Genomic DNA, 22,757 nt, shown 5'->3' on the forward strand with positions numbered 1-22,757 from the left:
TTCCTTAATGCATATCTCCCGCATCGTCATTCTGCAGCCTATTTATCAAATAATATTTGTAGCATATGACCCTGAAACATCCCTCCAATCACTGATCGCCAGCACTGGGCCCTATCGGAACCTCTGTATCAGCGACGCGGTAATAATACATTTAGGTGAATAAGGATTCCTTATCGCTGCCAGCCATAGGCCCTCATTCCGAGTTGTTCGCTCGCAAGCTGCTAAGCCGCCGCCTACTGGGAGTGAATCTTAGCATAGTAAAATTGCGAACGAAAGATTAGCAGAATTGCGAATAGACACTTCTTAGCAGTTTCTGAGTAGCTCCAGACTTACTCGGCAACTGCGATCAGTTCAGTCAGTTTCGTTCCTGGTTTGACGTCACAAACACACCCAGCGTTCGCCCAGACACTCCCCCGTTTCTCCAGCCACTCCCGCGTTTTTCCCAGAAACGGCAGCGTTTTTTCACACAATCCCATAAAACGGCCAGTTTCCGCCCAGAAACACCCACTTCCTGTCAATCACATTACGATCACCAGAACGAAGAAAAAACCTCGTAATGCCGTGAGTAAAATACCTAACTTCTTAGCAAATTTACTTGGCGCAGTCGCAGTGCGAACATTGCGCATGCGCAATTAGCGGAAAATCGCTGCGATGCGAAGAAAATTACCGAGCGAACAACTCGGAATGACCACCATTGTACCCTATACGACACCACATTTGCTTATGGCAACGCAAGTCAGCGACCATGTACGGATTACATGTTGCAGCGACCGCCTCCTATTGGCGTTGGAATGATTACAGTACATTGTCCCGATACATAATTATTGCCGGGATATATGTTGGTAAGAAGTGACGTAACGTGCAGTCAGTAGCCGCACGTTACGTCATCTAAACGCTGGTTTTGGAGAAGTGCCTGCATCTCATATATATATATATATATATATATATATATATATGTGTGTGTGTGTGTGGAAGGAACCCGCACCCTCCCATGCAATCTGCATAACGACTGAGTTTATATTAAAGAGCTGCTGCTGTGTCCGCCCCACCCTGCAGGCTCCCCGTCAGCCAGCAGTGATACACCTGAGGACAGGCCAGGCTGCAGGTGATGCAGAGAGTCTGCCGGAGGAGCCTCTGTGGAATAACATGTCTAGGACGCTCCCAGTGCAGGTAAGGGCTGTATATCTCCAGTCACACAGTGTCTGCGTACGCTGGTCTGTAATACACAGCTGGTATTATTTATTATATTCATGTACAATGTGCACGTGTTACATTTGTCTGACAGCCATAAAGTGACAAACCGTTGTTAGTGTCTGCCGTGTCATCGTTGGTGTATGCCGTGTCATCGTTGGTGTATGCCGTGTTGTCGTTACACTGGTTAGTGTATGCAGCCTGTAGTGTTGCTGTTTATACTCAGTGCCTGTTTTTGCGGCATGAAGCGTGTGGGCTCTGTGTGTGTGCCCAGGATATAATGGGTACACGCCTGCATCCGTGCGCAGACTTGGTACCTGCGCTTGAAGAGGTGGAATGGGCTGAAGGGGTCTGCGAACACAGACCGGGTACAGTAAGGGGGTGTGGGAATGGTGGCAGGCCGGGTACAGTAAGGGGGTGTGGGAATGGTGGCAGGCCGGGTACAGTAAGGGGGTGTGGGAATGGTGGCAGGCCGGGTACAGTAAGGGGGTGTGGGAATGGTGGCAGGCCGGGTACAGTAAGGGGGTGTGGGAATGGTGGCAGGCCGGGTACAGTAAGGGGGTGTGGGAATGGTGGCAGGCCGGGTACAGTAAGGGGGTGTGGGAATGGTGGCAGGCCGGGTACAGTAAGGGATTTATCTCACCGTGTGTACACACCTTCATACAGCTTTATCTCACCGTGTGTACACACCTTCATACAGATTTATCTCACCGTGTGTACACACCTTCATACAGATTTATCTCACCGCGTGTACACACCTTCATACAGATTTATATCACCGCGTGTACACACCTTCATACAGATTTATATCACCGTGTGTACACACCTTCATACAGATTTCTCACAGTGTGTACACACCTTCATACAGATTTATATCACCGTGTGTACACACCTTCATACAGATTTATCTCACCGTGTGTACACACCTTCATACAGATTTATCTCACGTGTACACACCTTCATACAGATTTATCTCACGTGTGTACACACCTTCATACAGATTTATATCACCGTGTGTACACACCTTCATACAGATTTATCTCACCGTGTGTACACACCTTCATACAGATTTATCTCACCGTGTGCACACACCTTCATACAGATTTATCTCACCGTGTGTACACACCTTCATACAGATTTATCTCACCGTGTGTACACACCTTCATACAACTTTATCTCACCGTGTGTACACACCTTCATACAACTTTCTCACCGTGTGTACACACCTTCATACAGCTTTATCTCACCGTGTGTACACACCTTCATACAGATTTATCTCACCGTGTGTACTCACCTTCATACAGATTTATCTCACCGTGTGTACACACCTTCATACAGATTTATCTCACCGTGTGTACACACCTTCATACAGATTTATCTCACCGTGTGTACACACCTTCATACAGATTTATCTCACCGTGTGTACTCGCCTTCATACAGATTTATCTCACCGTGTGTACACACCTTCATACAGATTTATCTCACCGTGTGTACACACCTTCATACTGATTTATCTCACCGTGTGTACACACCTTCATACAGCTTTATCTCACCGTGTGTACACACCTTCATACAGATTTATCTCACCGTGTGTACACACCTTCATACAGATTTATCTCACCGTGTGTACACACCTTCATACAGATTTATCTCACCGTATGTACACACCTTCATACAGCTTTATCTCACCGTATGTACACACCTTTACAGATTTATCTCACCGTGTGTACACACCTTCATACAGCTTTATCTCACCGTGTGTACACACCTTCATACAGATTTATCTCACCGTGTGTACACACCTTCATACAGATTTATCTCACCGTGTGTACACACCTTCATACAGATTTATCTCACCGTGTGTACACCTTCATACAGATTTATCTCACCGTGTGTACACCTTCATACAGATTTATCTCACCGTGTGTACACCCCTTCATACAGATTTATCTCACCGTGTGTACACACCTTCATACAGCTTTATCTCACCGTGTGTACACACCTTCATACAGCTTTATCTCACCGTGTGTACACACCTTCATACAGCTTTATCTCACCGTATGTACACACCTTTACAGATTTATATCACCGTGTGTACACACCTTCATACAGCTTTATCTCACCGTGTGTACACACCTTCATACAGCTTTATCTCACCGTGTGTACACACCTTCATACAGATTTATCTCACCGTATGTACACACCTTCATACAGCTTTATCTCACCGTGTGTACACACCTTCATACAGATTTATCTCACCATGTACACACCTTCATACAGCTTTATCTCACCGTGTGTACACACCTTCATACAGATTTATCTCACCGTGTGTACATACCTTTACAGATTTATCTCACCGTATGTACACACCTTCATACAGCTTTATCTCACCGTGTGTACACACCTTCATACTGATTTATCTCACCGTATGTACACACCTTTACAGATTTCTCACCGTATGTACACACCTTCGTACAGATTTATCTCACCGTGTACACACACCTTCGTACAGATTTATCTCACCGTGTGCACACACCTTCGTACAGCTTTATCTCACCGTGTGTACACACCTTCATACAGATTTATCTCACCGTGTGTACACACCTTCATACAGCTTTATCTCACCGTGTGTACACACCTTCATACAGCTTTATCTCACCGTGTGTACACACCTTCATACAGATTTATCTCACCGTGTGTACACACCTTCATACAGCTTTATCTCACCGTATGTACACACCTTCATACAGCTTTATCTCACCGTGTGTACACACCTTCATACAGATATATCTCACCGTATGTACACACCTTCATACAGCTTTATCTCACCGTATGTACACACCTTCATACAGATATATCTCACCGTGTGTACACACCTTTATACAGCTTTATCTCACCGTGTGTACACACCTTCATACAGATTTATCTCACCGTGTGTACACACCTTCATACAGATTTCTCACCGTGTACTCACCTTCATACAGATTTATCTCACCGTGTGTACACACCTTCATACAGCTTTATCTCACCGTATGTACACACCTTTACAGATTTATCTCACCGTATGTACACACCTTCATACAGATTTATCTCACCGTGTGTACACACCTTCATACAGATTTATCTCACCGTATGTACACACCTTCATACAGATTTATCTCACCGTGTGTACACACCTTCATACAGATTTATCTCACCGTGTGTACACACCTTCATACAGCTTTATCTCACCGTGTGTACACACCTTCATACAGATTTATCTCACCGTATGTACACACCTTCATACAGCTTTATCTCACCGTGTGTACACACCTTCATACAGATTTATCTCACCGTATGTACACACTGATAAAGCTAAATATTTATCTTATATAATACCCTTTATGAGGTCTAAGAACACTGTACGCTATCTACGTATGAAGTACCGTAAGGGTACGCACGTTGCGTAACAATCGCTTAGCCGTAGTCGAGACGCTCAAGCGTCACGTTCGCTCACGGCCAAGAGATCACTGGCAGGCACGCTATTGGCTGCTGACTAACGTAATGATTCGCTATAGCGTAGCGACCGCTCGGGACCACGAGGAGATCACCAGCGGCGCTGACGCTCACTATGTAAAACCTTTATATCTAAACCATAAACAGTGTATTATGCAGTAAACCCTTTGTGTAGTGATATGGTGTAAATGCAACACAGTATAACCTTACTAGCTTAAAAGCAGTTTGAGCGTCACCGACGCTCTGAGAATACTTAACTCTATAAGAAATACACAGATACCTAGGCTTAGGGTCCAACGCCTAATATATATATATTTTGAATGATATACTTGCAAAAGAATTAATACAAATACAAATCATACACTACAATATAACATAGACTAACTAACCAGGTAACTACACAGGAAATACAATACAATTAAGTTTAAGAGAAAATGAGAGAAAGAGAAGAGAGAGAAAGATATGGCCCATAATAACAAGAGAGAAACAGTATGATTACGGAGAAAAACTTACGCACAAAGGAAACGATCGCATGCGCCTCTGGACATCCAGCTCCCGATTTTCAGCAATGATAACCGTTGAAGAGTGAGAGCTGGATGTGATCGGCCTTTCTATTTATGCCCCACACACAATGCAATTCAATGGTCCCTACAATCTCATTGTTCATTGGACACAGGAATTCCTCCTCGCATTATAACAAAAGGTCATAGGTTGATTCATACAGGTGGGCTGTGACTATTTCCAACAGCTCAGGTGGGAGGGAAACTGGGTTTCCCGCCGCATGGGTAATAAAGTGCAAATAAAGTAAATGTTCATAAACTTCTTATGTCCATAACTATTCGCACGAGCGATTGATCTGCTTCAAACCAACACCGGAATATTTCTAATTAAATATTCTTCCGATGGATACTAAACACCACTGTATTACTCCTGTCTGACCCTTCGTATCAAACAAAGAGGGATTTCTCTGTTCATGAACATTCTATATTAACCAAACTTTCAGAATCTATCAAAGGGACCATGATATAAAAAATACATTATATAGTGAAAATATGTAACGATTGAGTCGCACGCTACGATCACATAAACTCTACCGTAAATACGCATACCGTGCGCCTGCGGGTGCCCGCGACTGTGAGTATGCGCACGTACGGGAGAGCGTACGCATGCGCAGCACGGACCTGTGTGAGGTGCAAATATGGTAGTGTGCATAGAGATATTTTTCTGACTTTGACAACACCTTTACAGATTTATCTCACCGTATGTACACACCTTTACAGATTTATCTCACCGTATGTACACACCTTCATACAGCTTTATCTCACCGTGTGTACACACCTTCATACAGCTTTATCTCACCGTGTGTACACACCTTCATACAGATTTATCTCACCGTGTGTCCATACCTTCATACAGATTTATCTCCCCGTGTGTACACACCTTCATACAGATTTATCTCACCGTATGTACACACCTTCATACAGCTTTATCTCACCGTGTGTACACACCTTCATACAGCTTTATCTCACCGTGTGTACACACTTTCATACAGATTTATCTCACCGTGTACACACACCTTCATACAGATTTATCTCACCGCGTGTACACACCTTCATACAGATTTATCTCACCGCGTGTACACACCTTCATACAGATTTATCTCACCGCGTGTACACACCTTCATACAGATTTATCTCACCGCGTGTACACACCTTCATACAGATTTATCTCACCGTGTGTACACACCTTCATACAGATTTATCTCACCGTGTGTACACACCTTCATACAGATTTATCTCACCGTGTGTACACACCTTCATACAGATTTATCTCACCGTGTGTACACACCTTCATACAGATTTATCTCACCGTGTGTACACACCTTCATACAGATTTATCTCACCGTGTGTACACACCTTCATACAGATTTATCTCACCGTGTGTACACACCTTCATACAGATTTATCTCACCGTGTGTACACACCTTCATACAGATTTATCTCACCGTGTGTACACACCTTCATACAGATTTATCTCACCGTGTGTACACACCTTCATACAGATTTATCTCACCGTGTGTACACACCTTCATACAGATTTATCTCACCGTGTGTACACACCTTTACAACTTTATTTATTTATTAGCAGTGTCTTATATAGCGCAGCATATTCCGTTATCTTTACAATTGGAACAACAGTAATAGAACAAAACTGGGTAAAAACAGACAGACATAGAGGTAGGAGGGCCCTGCTCGCAAGTTTACACTCTATAACTTTGAATGCATATGATGGCTCCTCGGTTTCTGCTGCGGTCTCTTGTGTCTTATACAGTGTAATACAGGGCCGTATAATATCACACGGTAATGCCGTACAGCATCCACAGATCTCCCAGAGCGACTCATCCCACCGGGTATAAATTATTATTATTATTATTATTATTATTATTATTACATTTTATTTATAAGGCGCCACATGTGTTTCGCAGCGCCGTACAAAGGACAGTACAGGGAGACAAAACATAGTATTACAGTAAATAAATAACAGAAATAGAGTACAGGTAACAGAGCACCACACGTTCTCAAGACATAATACAGCTAAGATGTAAGTATTGAGGGAGTGATCATCGTACTACTAGAGGCTGGTGGCCATAGATGGAGATGAGCCTTTACTAGCAGGATAAAGATGGTCTTTGAGTAGGGGAGAGCTGCGAGTGAAATGTGTCGAGATGAGGGCTTAGATAACAAGAGGAAAGAGGGCCCTGCTCTGAAGAGCTGACAATCTAGTGGGGAGGGTCGACAGACAGATGACAGGAGGTGCAGGCAAGTGGGAGGTAGCCTGATGGCAGTATGCAAGCAAAGCTGAGATGTTCACGGCATGAGGCAGGGGGGTGGAGATTTGATGACTAGGTGGATTTTTAGTGCCTGTTTGAAGCTTTGCAAGGTTGGGGAGAGTCTAATGGAGCGGGGGAGTGCGTTCCACTGAAGGGGTGCAGCACGGGCAAAATCCTGAACTCGTGCATGGGAAGCAGTGACCAGGGCGATGGAGAGGCGACGGTCATTAGTCGACTGTAGGGGGCAGGAGGGAGAATGAAGGGAGAGGAGGTTGGAGATGTAGGGAGCAGTGGAATTAGAGATGGCCTTGTATGTGAGGGTGAGGAGTTTGAAGAGGATTCTGTAGGGGAATGGGAGCCAGTGCAGATTTTGGCGAAGGGGAGTGGCAGATGTGGTGCGGCGGGAGAGGAAGATAAGCCTAGCTGCAGAGTTTAGGACAGATTGGAGGGGAGCAAGATGGGAGCAAGCGAGGCCAGTGAGGAGGACATTACAGTAGTCAAGTCGTGAGATGACCAGTGAGTGGATGATGAGTTTAGTTGCACTCTGGGAGAGATATGGCCTGATACGAGCAATGTTGCGTAGCTGGAAACGACAGGATTGTGCCAGAGCTTGGATGTGGGGTGCAAAGGAGAGGGATGTGTCAAGAGTGACACCCAAGCAGCGGAGTTGGATGGGGGAGATGGTGGTGTTGTCAACAATGATAGAGATATTGGTTGGGGGTGTTGCTCTGGATGGGGGGGAAGATGATGAGTTCAGTTTTGCCCATGTTGAGCTTCAGAGAGCGCTCAGACATCCAGGAGGAGATTGTGGAGAGGCAGCTGGAAACCTGGGAGAGGACAGAGGGGGACAGATCAGGAGAGGAGAGGTAGAGTTGTGTGTCATCAGCATAGAGGTGGTATTGAAGGCCAAAGGAGTTAATGAGCGCACCCAGGGAAGAGGTGTACAGGGAGAACAGAAGGGGTCCAAGGACAGAACCCTGAGGGACACCAACAGGAAGGATGGAAGGGTGTGAGGTGGTGCTGGAGGCAGACACAGAGAAGGAGCGGTTAGTGAGGTAAGAAGAAAACCAGTCAAGGACCGTGCTAGAGAGGCCAGCGTTTTGGAGTGTGCGCAGGAGGAGAGGATGATCTACAGTGTCAAAGGCAGCAGAGAGGTCCAGAAGGATGAGCAGAGTGAAGTGGCCCCTGGATTTGGCCGAAAGCAGGTCATTGGTGACTTTCACCAGGGCAGTCTCAGTTGAGTGGAGTGGGCGAAAGCCAGATTGTAGTGGATCGAGGATGGAGTTGTCAGAGAGGTGGCTTGTGAGATGGCTGTAGACCAGTCGTTCTAGTAATTTGGAGGCAAAAGGGAGAAGAGAGATGGGGCGGTAGTTAGTGGGTGATGAGGGGTCGAGGTTGGGTTTTTTGAAAATAGGTGAGACCAGAGCATGTTTGAATGGCGAGGGGAAGATGCCGGTGGAGAGGGACAGGTTAAAGAGGTGAGCAAGTTGGGAGCAGGCAGTGGGGGAGAGGGAGCGGAGAAGACGGGAGGGAAGGGGGTCCAGGAGGCAGGTGGAGGGGGGGGATAAGATGAGGGAGTGGACTTCCTTTTCTGAAGTGGGACGGAAGGAGGACAGGGTGGGACAGATGGAGGGGAGGGATAGAGGGGGCAGGGGGGTAACGGCGGGAGATGTCGTGTTGGATGTCCTCAATTTTGGAGATGAAGAAGGAGGCAAAGTCAGTGGCAGTGAGGGAGGATGGGAGGGGAGGAGGAGGGGGGCGAAGGAGAGTGTTGAAAGTTTCAAAGAGACGGCGTGGACAGGAGGACTGAGAAGAGATGAGTGCTTGGAAAAAGGATTGCTTGGCGAGGGAAAGAGCAGAGCAGAGCTGTAGGAGGAGAGAATAAACTTGAAATGGAGGAAGTCCGGCAGAGAGTGAGATTTCCTCCAGGAGCGTTCAGCGGAGCGTGAGCATTTTTTTAAGAAACGTGTTAGTTTGGTGTGCCAGGGTTGGGGTTTGGAGCGGCGGAGAGGGGGGCCACAGAGTCGAGAGCAGTGGTTAGGGAAGAGTTATAGAAGGAGGCTGCCTGGTTGGGACAAGTCATAATGGAAAGGGGAGAGAGGAAAGTCTCGAGGGAGGACATGAAAGTGGGGTTGAGAGACCCGAGATTGCGTCTGGTGGTGGTGGGTCTGGGCGTGGAAAGGAGGATGAGAGGGTGAAGGAAAGCAGATGGTGGTCAGAGAGAGGGAAGGAAGAGTTGGAGAAATCAGAGAGATCACATCGGTGGGTGAAGACAAGGTCGAGGGAGTGGCCGAGATTGTGAGTAGGGGTGGAGGTCCATTGAGAAAGTCCAAAGGAGGTGGAAAGGGCGAGAAGATTAGTGAAAGCAGCATTAGTGATGTCAATAGGGATGTTAAAGTCACCGAGGATGGCAGAGGGGAGGTCGGAGGAGAGAAAGTGGGGAAGCCAGGCAGCAAAGTTGTCAAGGAAAGGTGAACAGTGGCCAGGAGGGCGGTAGATCACTGCCACAAGGAGGTGAATGGGGTAGAAGAGGCGGATAGTGTGGACCTCGAAGGTGGAGAAGGTGAGGGAGGGCTCAGGTGGGATGACGTGAAAGGTGCAGTTAGGGGAGAGAAGGATGCCCACGCCTCCACCCTGGCGGCCATCAGGTCTGACTGTGTGGGTGAAGGAGAGGCCTCCATAGGAGAGGGCAGCAGGGGAGGTGGTGTCAGAGTAGGAGAGCCAGGTTTCAGTGATGGCGAGAAGGTGAAAAGAGTGGGAGATGAAGAGGTCGTGGATAGTTGGCAGCTTGATCTAGCATTCCAGAGTGCACAGGAGAAGAGAAGGGAGGGGACAGGGGAGATAGGGATCAGGGTGGCTGGGTTCTGAGTGTATGTGGGTAATTTGGAATTTGGGGGGTGAGACCTGGCAGTGAGGATTGGTATGTGACAGGATTGAGGAGCCATAAGTCAGTACAGTAGTGTTGATCAGAGGAATAGAGTGGTGTGGGTGTAATATAGAATGAACAAGGGGAAGGTGGGGTGTAAAAGCCAGTGCAAACAGCATTTTAAGAAATAGTGGAAGGAACGGAAGGGCTGAGATGGACACACAGTGGTTGTAGATGTAAATGAGGAGTGTGAGCAATGTGTGAGAGCAGTAGGGCTGTTACTTAATCAGACAGGTAGTTCAGTGTCCAGGCTGCAGGCGTAGCTGGTAGTGGTTTAGATAACTCACTGTAGTCTGTTGTTTGCTGGTGTATTGTGGAGTTGGGGTGATAGTCTGTTGTCCTTCTGTTTCTCTCCGTATATCTACAAAGATTATATCATCATACTTTCATACCCTCCAATTGTACCTTTTTAATAGGCACAGTACCTTTTTTTTTTATTGTCTGTACCGATTTTTGGTTCTCTAAACTTCCATTGAAAGTATAGGAAAAGGGACGTGGCCACGCCCCTTTACATGTGGTCACGCCCCCTTTTCTGATTTCTGCCGATTTTTATGTGTCAAATGTTTGAGGGTATGTACTTTGCACTAACATACTTAGCAACAAAAGATGCTTGCAGCCTTGATCGAAACTAGTTAAATAACCATGCAGACATGGATACAGGGTTGATTGATTGATAGTAGTGATGAGCGGGTTCGGTTCCTCTGGATCCGAACCCCCCAAACTTCACTCATTTTACACGGTTCCGAGGCAGACTCGGATCTTCCCGCCTTGCTTGGTTAACCAGAACGCCCCCGAACTTCATCATCCCGCTGTCGGATTCTCGCGAGATTCGTATTCTATATAAGGAGCCGCGCGTCGCCGCCATTTTCACTCGTGCATTGGAGATGATAGCGAGAGGACGTGCAGCGTTCTCTGTTTCTGTGCTCAGTGTGCTGCAAATATCTGTGCTCAGTGTGCTGCAAATATCTGTGCTCAGTGTGCTGCAAATATCTGTGCTCAGTGTGCTGCAAATATCTGTGCTCAGTGTGCTGCAAATATCTGTGCTCAGTGTGCTGCAAATATCTGTGCTCAGTGTGCTTGCAAATATCTGTGCTCAGTGTGCTTGCAAATATCTACGTTCTCTGCCTGAAAAACGCTCCATATCTATGCTGCATTGTAGTATATAGTAGGAGGACAGTGCAGAATTTTGCTGACCAGTGACCACCAGTATTATATAGCAGTACGGTACAGAAGTCCACGGCTCTACCTACCTCTGTGTCATGTATACTATCCATCCATACCTGTGGTGCATTTTAGTTGTGCGCAGTATATACAGTAGGAGGACAGTGCAGAATTTTGCTGACCATCAGTGTGTGTATATATGTGTATATATGTATATATATATATATATATATATATATATATATATATATATATATATAGCTAGCTAGCAGTATGGTACAGTAGTCCACTGCTCTACCTACCTCTCTGTCGTCAAGTATACTATGCATCCATACCTGTGCTGCATTTTAGTTGTGCGCAGTATATAGTAGGAGGGGACAGTGCAGAATGTTGCTGTGACCACCAGTGTATGTGTGTATGTGTGTATGTGTGTGTGTGTGTGTGTATGTATGTGTATATATATATATATATATATATATATAGCAGTACAGTAGTCCACTGCTCTACCTCTGTGTCATCAGGTATACTACAAAAGTTAAGTAAAATTACCCAAAAATCTAAATTAAAAGCGTCTGATGAGAAGCGTAAAATTGTCAATATGCCATTTTACGACACGGAGTGGCAAGGAACGGCTGAGGCCCTGGCCTATGTTCATGGCTAGTGGTTCAGATTCACATGAGGATGGAAGCACTCATCCTCCTGCTAGAAAACTGCAGTGCCACTCCAAGATGGGCCAGGTGTTTGTGTTGGCCACTTGTGTCGCTTAGCTTAGTCACACAGCGACCTTGGTCCACCTCTTTTTTTTTTCTTTGCATCATGTGCTGTTTGGGGACTATTTTTTAAATCTGCCATCCTGTCTGACACTGCAGTGCCACTCCTAGATGGGCCAGGTGTTTGTGTCGGCCACTTGGGTCGCTTAGCTTAGCCATCCAGCGACCTCGGTGCAAATTTTAGGACTAAAAATAATATTGTGAGGTGTTCAGAATAGAGTGGAAATGAGTGGAAATTATGGTTATTGAGGTTAATAATACTATGGGATCAAAATGACCCCCAAATTCTATGATTTAAACTGTTTTTGAGGGGTTTTTGTAAAAAAAAAAAAAAAAACCAAATCCAAAACACACCCGAATCCGACAAAAAACTTTCAGGGAGGTTTTGCCAAAACGCGTCCGAATCCAAAACACGGCCGCGGAACCGAATCCAAAACCCGAAAAATTTCCGGTGCACATCACTAATTGATAGCAGCACCCACCCTCTGAAAACTCCACCCACAACAAAAGGTTGCCTCAAGGTGTGAACAAACCACTATATCCCCACTAATACACAGTGAGAACAGACTATAATCTGGCCTAGAAATCACTAATTAAAGATAAAGTTGTCATTACCAAACATAAGGCGCCCATCATTTTATTGTGATCACTTACACTTTAACTTTAAGCTAGCTTAGCACTACAAATAAAGACACGGACACCAATAGCTAGATTTAAAAGGTCAGACGGTATTTATTGATGACTGACCGGAACTTTAAACTGGATTTTATGTTGTAGGATGGCAAAGATAAAGGCGCTACCAAACGCCAGCTCCAGTCATCTGATTATCACCGAAACTGAGGAGGGGACTACCACAATAACCACCTCCTACATGCCTAACCCGCATTGTGCAGGACCCACCACTCTTTCCTCTGGCAAATATGGATGCTCCCCTAGGGGAGCGTCCGATTGTCCAACCGCAGGGTAAGGACACACTATATGACCGCTGGCTGGTAGCGACTTTCCCGCCACACGAGGTTTACCAAACCACGACAGCCATCCCCAGAAAAAACATATAAACAACCTTGTAAGCTAAGGCAAAACCCAAAAGTCCCATCAAGAAAACCACCTACCCCCCCCCCAAGGAAGAGACTAACATGCTTAACATTGTAAAAAACTGTGGGCCCGGAGGACCAGCAAAAGAAACCGCTCTACCAAACCACCGAAAGCTACAAAACAAACGCAGCTAAACGGCCAGTGAGTGCATGGAGCAACAAAAGGGGACCTGACAGCCAATATGAGGCAGAAGCCTATGAACACGACCCAAATGCAGTACAGACTAAGGGCAGGACACCTGAACGGGCGACACCACCTACCTACCCGGTAGAAAAGAAAACCCAACCAAATGTCCCCCACGCAAGCCACGAGCTCCGTACCCAGCGACCACCACGTGAGCAAAACCACAGCCGTTCCTCTTGCCATAGGATGCGAAGCCGCCCAAAATTTTATTTCCTTTTTGTTTAAAAAATGGCCCAACAGGCACACGCTCCTGCATGTCGATAGGGATCTTTTTTTTTTTCAGATGCTAACACTGGTGCTAAAACAGACAATAAAATTACGATAAACAGTAGCAAAAACAAACCCAAGTGAAGGAGAAAACTCAAAAAACCTCCCGTGGACCTTTGATAAGCCAATTGTAATTAGGCCCCCTCGGAGGAAAATTAAAAAATTCGCTTCACACCCTCAATTCCTGAACACTATCCGTTCAAAAACTGACCGGTAAACACAGTTTTTGGGTTCGCGCAACAGGCACAACTGAGACATTACAAACATACACCAAACTTAAACAACGCAGAGGCCCAGCACCCGAATCGCAACCGCTGCAGTCTGCGCAGCAGCCCCAATCCGCAAGGAGTGGGTACCAGATCTCTGAAGCCGCATCCAAACCCCATTAGAAAAAAGGGGGCGCTACCAACCCACCAGCATCAGTCAACTAGCGGAAAACTGCATAACATAGGAGGGAACTTCCCACCCCTCCTAAAGCATAACCCGCATTGTGCAGGACTCGCCACCCTTTACTCCAGCAGAGCAATGGACGAAACCGCATGGGAACGTCCGTAGTCCACCCGCAGGGAGAGGACGCTCGCCGACTTACCAAAAGGGGATGCCCCACAATGACCACGTATGCACACCCTTGACCGCTGGTTGGTAGCAACCTTCCGCCAAACCGCAATACTACGCACACCTCAGCGGCCCCGCACCTGAATCGCTTCTGCCGAAGAAAACCGCCGCCGCAGCATGCGTAACTGCCCCCAACCGCAAGGAATGGGTACCATAGCCCGAAAAAACGCATCCAACGTACACCAGTCGGACACCACGCAGACGTCCAGCACCGGAATTGCAGCCGCTGCCAAACCTGCCACCGCAGCATGCGCAGCCACGTCAATCCGTAATGAACCGGTACCCCAGCCGTAAAACACAAAACAAAGCAAATCGCCAGCGGCCCAGCACCTGAAAACGCTGCCGCCGAAGAACCTGCCCCCTGCAGCATGGGCAGCTGCTCCCATCCGCAAGGAATGGGGGGTACCCCAGCCCTAAAACACCATACAATGCACTGTCCCCGCGGCACAGCACCTGAGGTGCTGCCGCCGAAGACTCCCATCAGCCCAGCACCCGAAGCGCTGCCGCTGAAAAACCCGCCGCTGCAGCACGCGCAACAGCCCCAATCCGCAAGGAAACGGGTATCAATAGCCCAAAAACCCTACCCGAATGCACAGAGGCTATATACTATGCATATCACCAGCAGACCAGCACCTAACGCTGCAACTGAAGAACCCGCCGCCGCAGCAGGCGTAGTCGCCCCAATCTGCAAGGACACGGGTACCCTGCAACCACCATAGCCGTAACGCTACAGAAACTGAAAACCAGCGAAGAGGACCCAGGAGGGTACACAAAAGAAAATGGCCACCCCCCAAAGGCCGCACCGGACACACACCCACGCCAGAGGCAATGTGTCACCATCCGTAAGCGCCTGCGCTCTAAAAGGGGGAAACTAATGACCCCGGCAAACCCAAGCCCTCGCAGAACCCACAAGTCTGCACAGGAAAAACGGAACGCCCCACGATTGGCGTGGCATCTATGCGCAGGGGCCATGCAAATCCTTTCTATCGACCCACGCACAGTACCTGCGCTGCCGAACCGACCACAATCTAGGCACCCCGCCAGAAAACAACACTGACAGGCAAACCGGAGTACAAAGACGACCAACGCACTGACCGGAACGCCCGCTGAAAAAAACAGTGCAAAAGTTAGCCCGAACAGCGCAACCTCACGAACCAGACTACGCCCCGCCTGGCCGGACCCAAACGGGACCACCAAACTTCACCTAAGTATACCGAAAGTGACGTGCCCACTCAAAAGCTGCAGCCATAGGATCCCCCGACACCCATCCCATAATGGCCATGGATAGCACAAAAGACCTGATAGAGCAGCCAGCCGCAGTAGTACGGAGCGAAAGGAAGTGCCCGCAAGGGCAGACGCCCCGGCTGTCCCGGACCTGTCATCCCAGGAAAAAACCCGCAAACCAAGGCCCTCAAAGTACCTAAAGGCGACCCCATAAAAACCACTGCGCCGGAGTAAACAAAACCACACAAAGTCAACGAACCCCGGCAATCGGAACCATCATCCGGAGCATGGGAGCAGCCACCACTAGCCCGTCCAAGTAGCTGGACAACTCTGCCATCCGCCAGACACAAGTCGGGCTCGAAACAAACATCAACAGCCGTCCCAGGCACCAATGCACGTAATGTAGCAAAGGAGGCGCAACCACGCCTCGCCACCCCAGGTGCTATGCCCGGGTCGCAATGCCGGGAAACAAACATCGCGCCGCCAACTTCTGGGAATTAGACGACATAACAGGCGGAGGGCCAGGAGGGAGGAAGGTGATAGGAAAAGCGTAAACCACCCCAGTAAGCGCCCAGAGAGAAAACAAGGCCCCGAGCCATCACCGAAAGCGGAATTAAACCAACAGGCGAACAGAACAACCGACCCGGAAAAAACCTCCCCTCAACGGAACACCCAGAAATCGAAAAAACAGATACCGGGGAAAGGGAAGAAGGTGAAAAGTGGACGCGACGTCCAGCTCCAATCAGCAGGAAACATGACGGCAAAGTCACCCAAACGCAGGGACTAGACAAAAGACAGAAAAACGCATCCTGCAGAAGCATCCGGAAAAGCAGCAGGAAACCAAAACCCCATGTGGGTGAAACAAAGGTGGCAGAAATAGGCACCCACCCAGGAACCTACCGGTAACAGCGGAAGGGCCTTCCGTGCTACCTACCCCGGTCCCCGAAGGAGCAGAAAGTGCTCCGCCCGCGACCGGGGTGCATACCCAACTGTGTGACCGCCCCGCATAGAGGCAAACACGATAATGTACCCCCACCCTGCGCCGACCCTAATCCGAGGCCACTAACCCTCAGCCCCCCAGGGCGGGGGCCCGTGACAATATAACCAGAGGCGGAACTACCGCCAGTGCAACCAGTGCGTTGCACTGGGGCCCGCCTCTGTTCAGGGGCCCAAAGCATGTAATGAGTCAAACTGACTCATTACATGCCGCTGTGTGCTGCAGGCAACCGCTGCCCGCAGCACACAGCCGCCCGGAGAGGAGCGCACTGCAGTGGTACGGGGGAGAAGGAGGAGGAGGAGGGAGGTGGAGGAGGGAGCCGCAGCAGTGCTTTGTTACTGGTGGAGGCGCTGCTGCTGCTGCCCCTCTGCTTCCCTATAGGCTGTCTTCCGAGAACAGCCTATAGTGAAGCAGAGGGGCAGCAGCAGCAGCGCCTCCACCAATAACACAGCGCTGCTGCGGCTCCATCCTCCACCTCCCTCCTCCTCATTCTCTCCTGCCCGGGAATCGTCAGAAGCTGCACCGAGGAGCCTGAGCCAGCGGAGAGGGTAAGTATAATCTTTCTTTCTTTCTTTCTTTCTTTCTTTCTTTCTTTCTTTCTTTCTTTCTTTCTTTCTTTCTTTCTTTCTTTCTTTCTTTCTTTCTTTCTTTCTTTCTTTCTTTCTTTCTTTCTTTCTTTCTCCGTAATGTGTAAAAAAGGGGCAATCTGCCTGCCGTAATGTGTAAAAAAAAAAAAGGGGCAATCTGCCTGCCGTAATGTGTAAAAAAAAAAAAGGGGCAATCTGCCTGCCGTAATGTGTAAAAAAAAAAAAAGGGGCAATCTGCCTGCCGTAATGTGTAAAAAAAAAAAGGGGCAATCTGCCTGCCGTAATGTGTAAAAAAAAAAAAGGGGCAATCTGCCTGCCGTAATGTGTAAAAAAGGGGCAATCTGCCTGCCGTAATGTGTAAAAAAGGGGCAATCTGCCTGCCGTAATGTGTAAAAAAGGGGCAGCCTGCCGTAATGTGTAAAAAGAGGAATCTGTCCGCCGTAAGGTGTAAAAAGAGGAATCTGTCCGCCGTAAGGTGTAAAAGGGGCTCTACCTGGTGTAGTGGTGCTACTGTGCGGCGTAATTTGAATAATGGAGACTACGGTGCACCGTTTTATGAATTGGTATTATTTTGTGTCCACACCCCTTCCCCACAAAGCCACGCCACTATGTATTTTTGCGTGCGCCTATGGCGCGCACTGCCCTGTCTTGCATGCAGGGGTGGGGCTCCGATGCCATTTCTTGCACACAGTGCTAAAATGACTAGTTACGGCACTGTTGCTAGGTATCCATTTCTCTGGCCCTGAGCAGGTCCCCCTCACGACATCCTCTCCAGGGGTGAGGGGGTGGACTTGGATGGGATGGGGGGGGGGCCCAAAGCATTTTGGTGCACCTGGGCCCACCGCTCGCTAGTTCTGCCACTGAATAGAACTGTCCATGGTCTGAGCACCAGCAAGGCAGGCAGAAACCCTGATAGTAAGAGGCCCATGCGCCCCCGACCGAGCTAGTTGCAACCACCAAGAAATTCCAGCATCCCCAGCTGCTAGCCATCACGACCGCGTAGCACGATCCCCGTAATGTAGAACAAGGCCACCTGCCCCTTTCCAATCGTATCCACCACCTACCCTGCCAAAATAAAACGCCCACGACCCACCAGCATATGTGCGGATTAGCAAGGACCCCACGTACGTATGGGGAGACTGTAAAAACTCCGCAGGCAGAGCCCCGGCGGGAAATGACCGCCTGACCACAGTGCAGTGTGGCAGCAAAAAAAAAAAAAAAAAATTTTAAAAATAAATTTGCTGTGACCAAAACATCAGGGAGCCGACATGCCCATAGCCACCGGCACCCCGTCGTACCCAGTTCCCGTAGCCGCGCAGTAAGCTAGGCAAAATGCCGCGGGCGCCCAGAGAAACCTGAAGGGAAACAACTAGAACTAAACAATTGCTAAAGGAACAAAGAAAACAGCATGCTCACCGGTACCTGCAGGACCCGGAACCACCCCAGCCGACGACGATCCTGACCGAACATCTCCAACAGACACCGACACAGAATCTTCTCCCGGCCTCCAACTCGTGTACCCCGATTCCGCGGCCCTGACGACGCTGGAACTGCACACTCGGGGGGGAACAAAACGGGTTAGAAAACAAAACAGGTTAGGGGACGCTGGAGCGACGGCAGGCGCCGCGATCAAAGACTGACAGCCAGACTATAGGCGGTCGGCCAGGAGGGGGGGCTGTGCCGTATATCCCGAAGGCAGGGAATAATGACAGGAGCAACAGGAGACTGCCAATACGGCGGCCTATGAAGGGAATCAAGCGCAAAACCCCCCAGGGTAAGACCCCGTAAAAGAGGACGAGGGGACCAACCCTGAAGATATCGTGGGCAACGCTGCCGGGACGTAAAGGGACTGAAAACACCTGTAACATCCCAGGCTGGACAGCAGATGGCGCACCAGCCCCATGCAACCAGCCCCAGAAGCAGGCAGAACGCTCTGGGAAACAGGGAAAGAGGACAACCAACCCGAAGGGACTGCTGGGCAGGGAAGGGGGAGGACGCGAGCACATCTGGGGCCACCACAGACAAGCCCGTGTGGGAAGGGAACATGCCAAATACCGGAACCATACCGCGCCAGGCCGCTAACACCGGCCGGTGCCGCAGCCGTAACAGCAGTGAGGGAGGAAATGGGACCGTCCGCGATCAGAGCCCCTGCAGGATAGCCCACGTGACTCCCGCCGGTGGATACCGCAGCACCTGGCCCACCACTCGAGGCGTTGCCCCTGCCTGCGGAAGGGGCCGGCAGGGGAGAACACGCACCCGCCGCTGGAGCACCGTCTACAGCGCACGCGGCCAGACGCCACGCTCACCGGACTCAGAGCAGACAGAGGAGGGAGCAGACGCCGGCTGATGGCCCCCTCCGTGACCTTGAGGCAACGGTGGGCAAGAAGGGAGGGGAGGCAACCACACGGACGCGGGCACGCCTATAGCCCACAGCAGCGGGCAGCATCAGCAAGATGGAGGGGGGGAGCAGACTTGCGGGGACGGGGAAATATGGAGGGGACAAGCAGGGAGAAACTGAAAAAGTAGGGGACACTTCAGAAAGGGGGGACAAGTCAGCAAGGGGGACAATTAAGGAAATACAGTCATTATAAAGGGAATAAAATGCACAGTAATAACAATACAGCAGCGATAAGACAGTAATAAACAATACAGCAGGGTACTCAGCTGTCCAAAAACATAAAACAGTGTGACAATTAAAACAGCAGCCCTAAGAAAATGAAATACAAACAGGCACAGAAGCCTGTGTCACCTAGCTGTCCAAATGGCAAGAGGAAGTATGAAGCGCATGACCCAAGCTTTTATATGCACTGCAGCAGACACCCACAAACACTGATGGACAAGGAGAGCAACCTTGGAAAAACTACCTAGCAACTGCTTTGTCATAAACAACCAATCACAAAAAATGGGGCTCTTATATGGTCTAGTGCTTATTATTCAGCCCGGTATCCGTTCAGATGGTCGACCATGTTATGGTCGACAGTCATTAGGTCGACCACTATTGGTCGACATTGACATGGTCGACACATGAAAAGGTCGACATGAGTTTTTTTACTTTTTTTTTCTTTTGGGGAACTTTTCCATACTTTACGATTCACGTGGAGTACAACTGGAACGGTAATCTGTGCCGAGCGAAGCGGTAGCGGAGCGAAGGCACCATGCCCGAAGCATGGCGAGCGAAGCGGTGCACTAATTGGGGTTCCCAGTCACTTTACGCAAAAAAACGGCACCAAAAAAAGTTAAACTAATGTCGACCTTATCATGTGTCGACCATTTTCATGTGTCGACCATGTGTCCATGTCAACCATGTAAATTTCGACCAGTAGTGGTCGACCTAATGACTGTCGACCATTCATACCGGAACCATTCAGCCCTCATCTAATCTAAATCTAATCGAGCATGTGATGGATGTAAAGCTGCAGCAGTGAGAGATTTTTGCAGGAGTGATAAAGTTGTCATTACTTAGCAACAAAAGATGCCCCAAAACACCCATTTCCGGGCGTTAGCTGCACATACGTAGTATCAGCTGAATGTATGTAGGAGGGATAGCGGCAGATGTCTCCGATACCCGCTGCCATCCCTCTATTCCCGCCGCCAGGCGCTTCCCCTATAGGTGTCTATGGAGCGAGCGATGCTTCCAGATTTACCAATATCCGCAATAAGACGCATTCCCGACTTGGGGCCTAATTCAGATCTGATCGTAGATGTGCTAAATGCGGGGGCACGCCCAGCACAGGGCTAGTCCGCGCCCCGCATGTCAGGCCCGACTCCCCCCCCCCCCCCCAGCGGCTGCATGTGATGTCACGCAGACATCATGGCCGGCCCCCCCCAACGGTACGGGCACGCCAAACAGAGGCAATCGCAGGGCAGAGACGGCCGTCGGCTATCTGGCATGTGCCGGCGAACTGCGGTGTCTGCGCAGTTCAGACCTGATCGGCTGCTGTGCGAAAAACGCACAGCAACGTTCAGGTCTGATTTAGGCCCATTGGCCCCTGCCACCCATTGTAGCCTAGGGGCCACACATCGCTCAGAAACCCTCCGTGGAAGTGGGTGCTCCAGCGCACTGAGCGCACGGCAGGGATGGACTGTATAATACATAGCGCTGCTACAATCCCATATTACAGTGTGATTATGGGCGCTAATAAGAGGTCGCATTGAATATGGGATTAATGGGCCGGTATGTCCTCCAGTGTCCGGCACACAGAAAATGTGTCATATGGGCGATATATTTATCATTTTGTATTTGGGGGAGTGGCCCTTTAAGAGAGGAGGGGGCCCGTGTACAGGCTCCGATCAGGCCCCCTTCTCTCCAGCAGTGCAGTAGACTCTGGCATTGTGCCAGAGTCTACTGCGCATTCGCAGGTCACCGGGACCATGGCGTCCGCACCATGTTCCCGGAACACCTCTACTGCGCATGCGTGAATCACTGGAAAATGGCCGTGGTGGTAATTTTCTGAGTGTTGTTTGCAGCTCTGCAGCCAGCGCCGGGCCGACGGAACGTTGAGTATAATTAAATGGGTACGGTTTGTGTGGTGGCCCGCCTTGCACCCATCAGGCCTGATTCATAGCTGTGCGCTAATGCTGCCGCAGATACGATATGACTCAGAGGTTGTGCGATAATATGCTAATGCATGGGTCTTCAACCTGTGGCCCTCCAGCTGCCGTGAAACTACACATCCCAGCATGCCCTGCCACAGTTTTGCTATTAAGGTATGCTAAAACTGAGCCAGTGCATGCTGGTATGTGTAGTTCCACAGCAGCTGGAGGGCCGCAGGTTGAAGACCCATGTGCTAATGTAACAGACGACGGGATTTGTACAGAGACGCCCACTGGAGCCCCCGCATCTGCCGCAACTGTGCATGCATTCGCAGCGTCGACGTTGATAGTCACTTAGAATGGCCGCCGCAGCTGAGATGTCGGCAACGTGTATAGTGCATATGGGCTCAGAGTCAGCGGCTGATAGACGCCCCCATAAATGGTCCCAACACACCTGCATTTTTGTGGCCACTCCCACATAAGGATGCTCCCTGTCAATCACTTGGAAATGAATTCTCACTGTGACCCCATAAGACCCCTCCCCCCACATAGAGCTACAGCTCTGCTCTGGTTATTATACAGGGATGTGACAGTGCTGTCTGCAGCCACGGAAGGAAATGAGTGTTACACGTTTGCTGCATTTGGCAGCGCTTGTGAGACGCCTCTGTAGTAGGTGCCAGCTTTCTGTTCCCCAAAGAGACAGCTGTGCCAGCTGTAATGAGGACGCACGTAGCCTGCAGCAGCGCCCACCCCTCACGCACCTGGCAACACGTATGCAGAGTCATCAGAGAGCCCCCACGCGTTACTAACAACGTTCACCTCTTCTATATCTACATGATTATATGAGGGACAGGACGGTATATTTATGACGCTGAGAATGTGA

General features: G+C 49.3%; 1 protein-coding gene across 2 annotated transcripts in view; it reads left to right on the forward strand.

The window, feature by feature from the left end:
• Window positions 1-1,036: 1,036 nt before the first annotated feature.
• The window catches only part of LOC134928657 (zinc finger protein 626-like), a 108,062-nt gene continuing 86,341 nt past the window's right edge, over window positions 1,037-22,757 (forward strand). The window contains exon 1 of one of the 2 annotated variants that reach the window (XM_063924616.1): window positions 1,037-1,170. In XM_063924616.1, the coding sequence (XP_063780686.1) occupies window positions 1,147-1,170 (24 nt within the window). In that variant the 5' untranslated portion in view covers window positions 1,037-1,146. The remainder of the gene's footprint in view (window positions 1,171-22,757) is intronic. The other variant, XM_063924619.1, reaches the window with a different exon arrangement.

Source organism: Pseudophryne corroboree, chromosome 5 (genome assembly GCF_028390025.1).
Source record: "Pseudophryne corroboree isolate aPseCor3 chromosome 5, aPseCor3.hap2, whole genome shotgun sequence".
NCBI lineage: Eukaryota > Metazoa > Chordata > Amphibia > Anura > Myobatrachidae > Pseudophryne > Pseudophryne corroboree.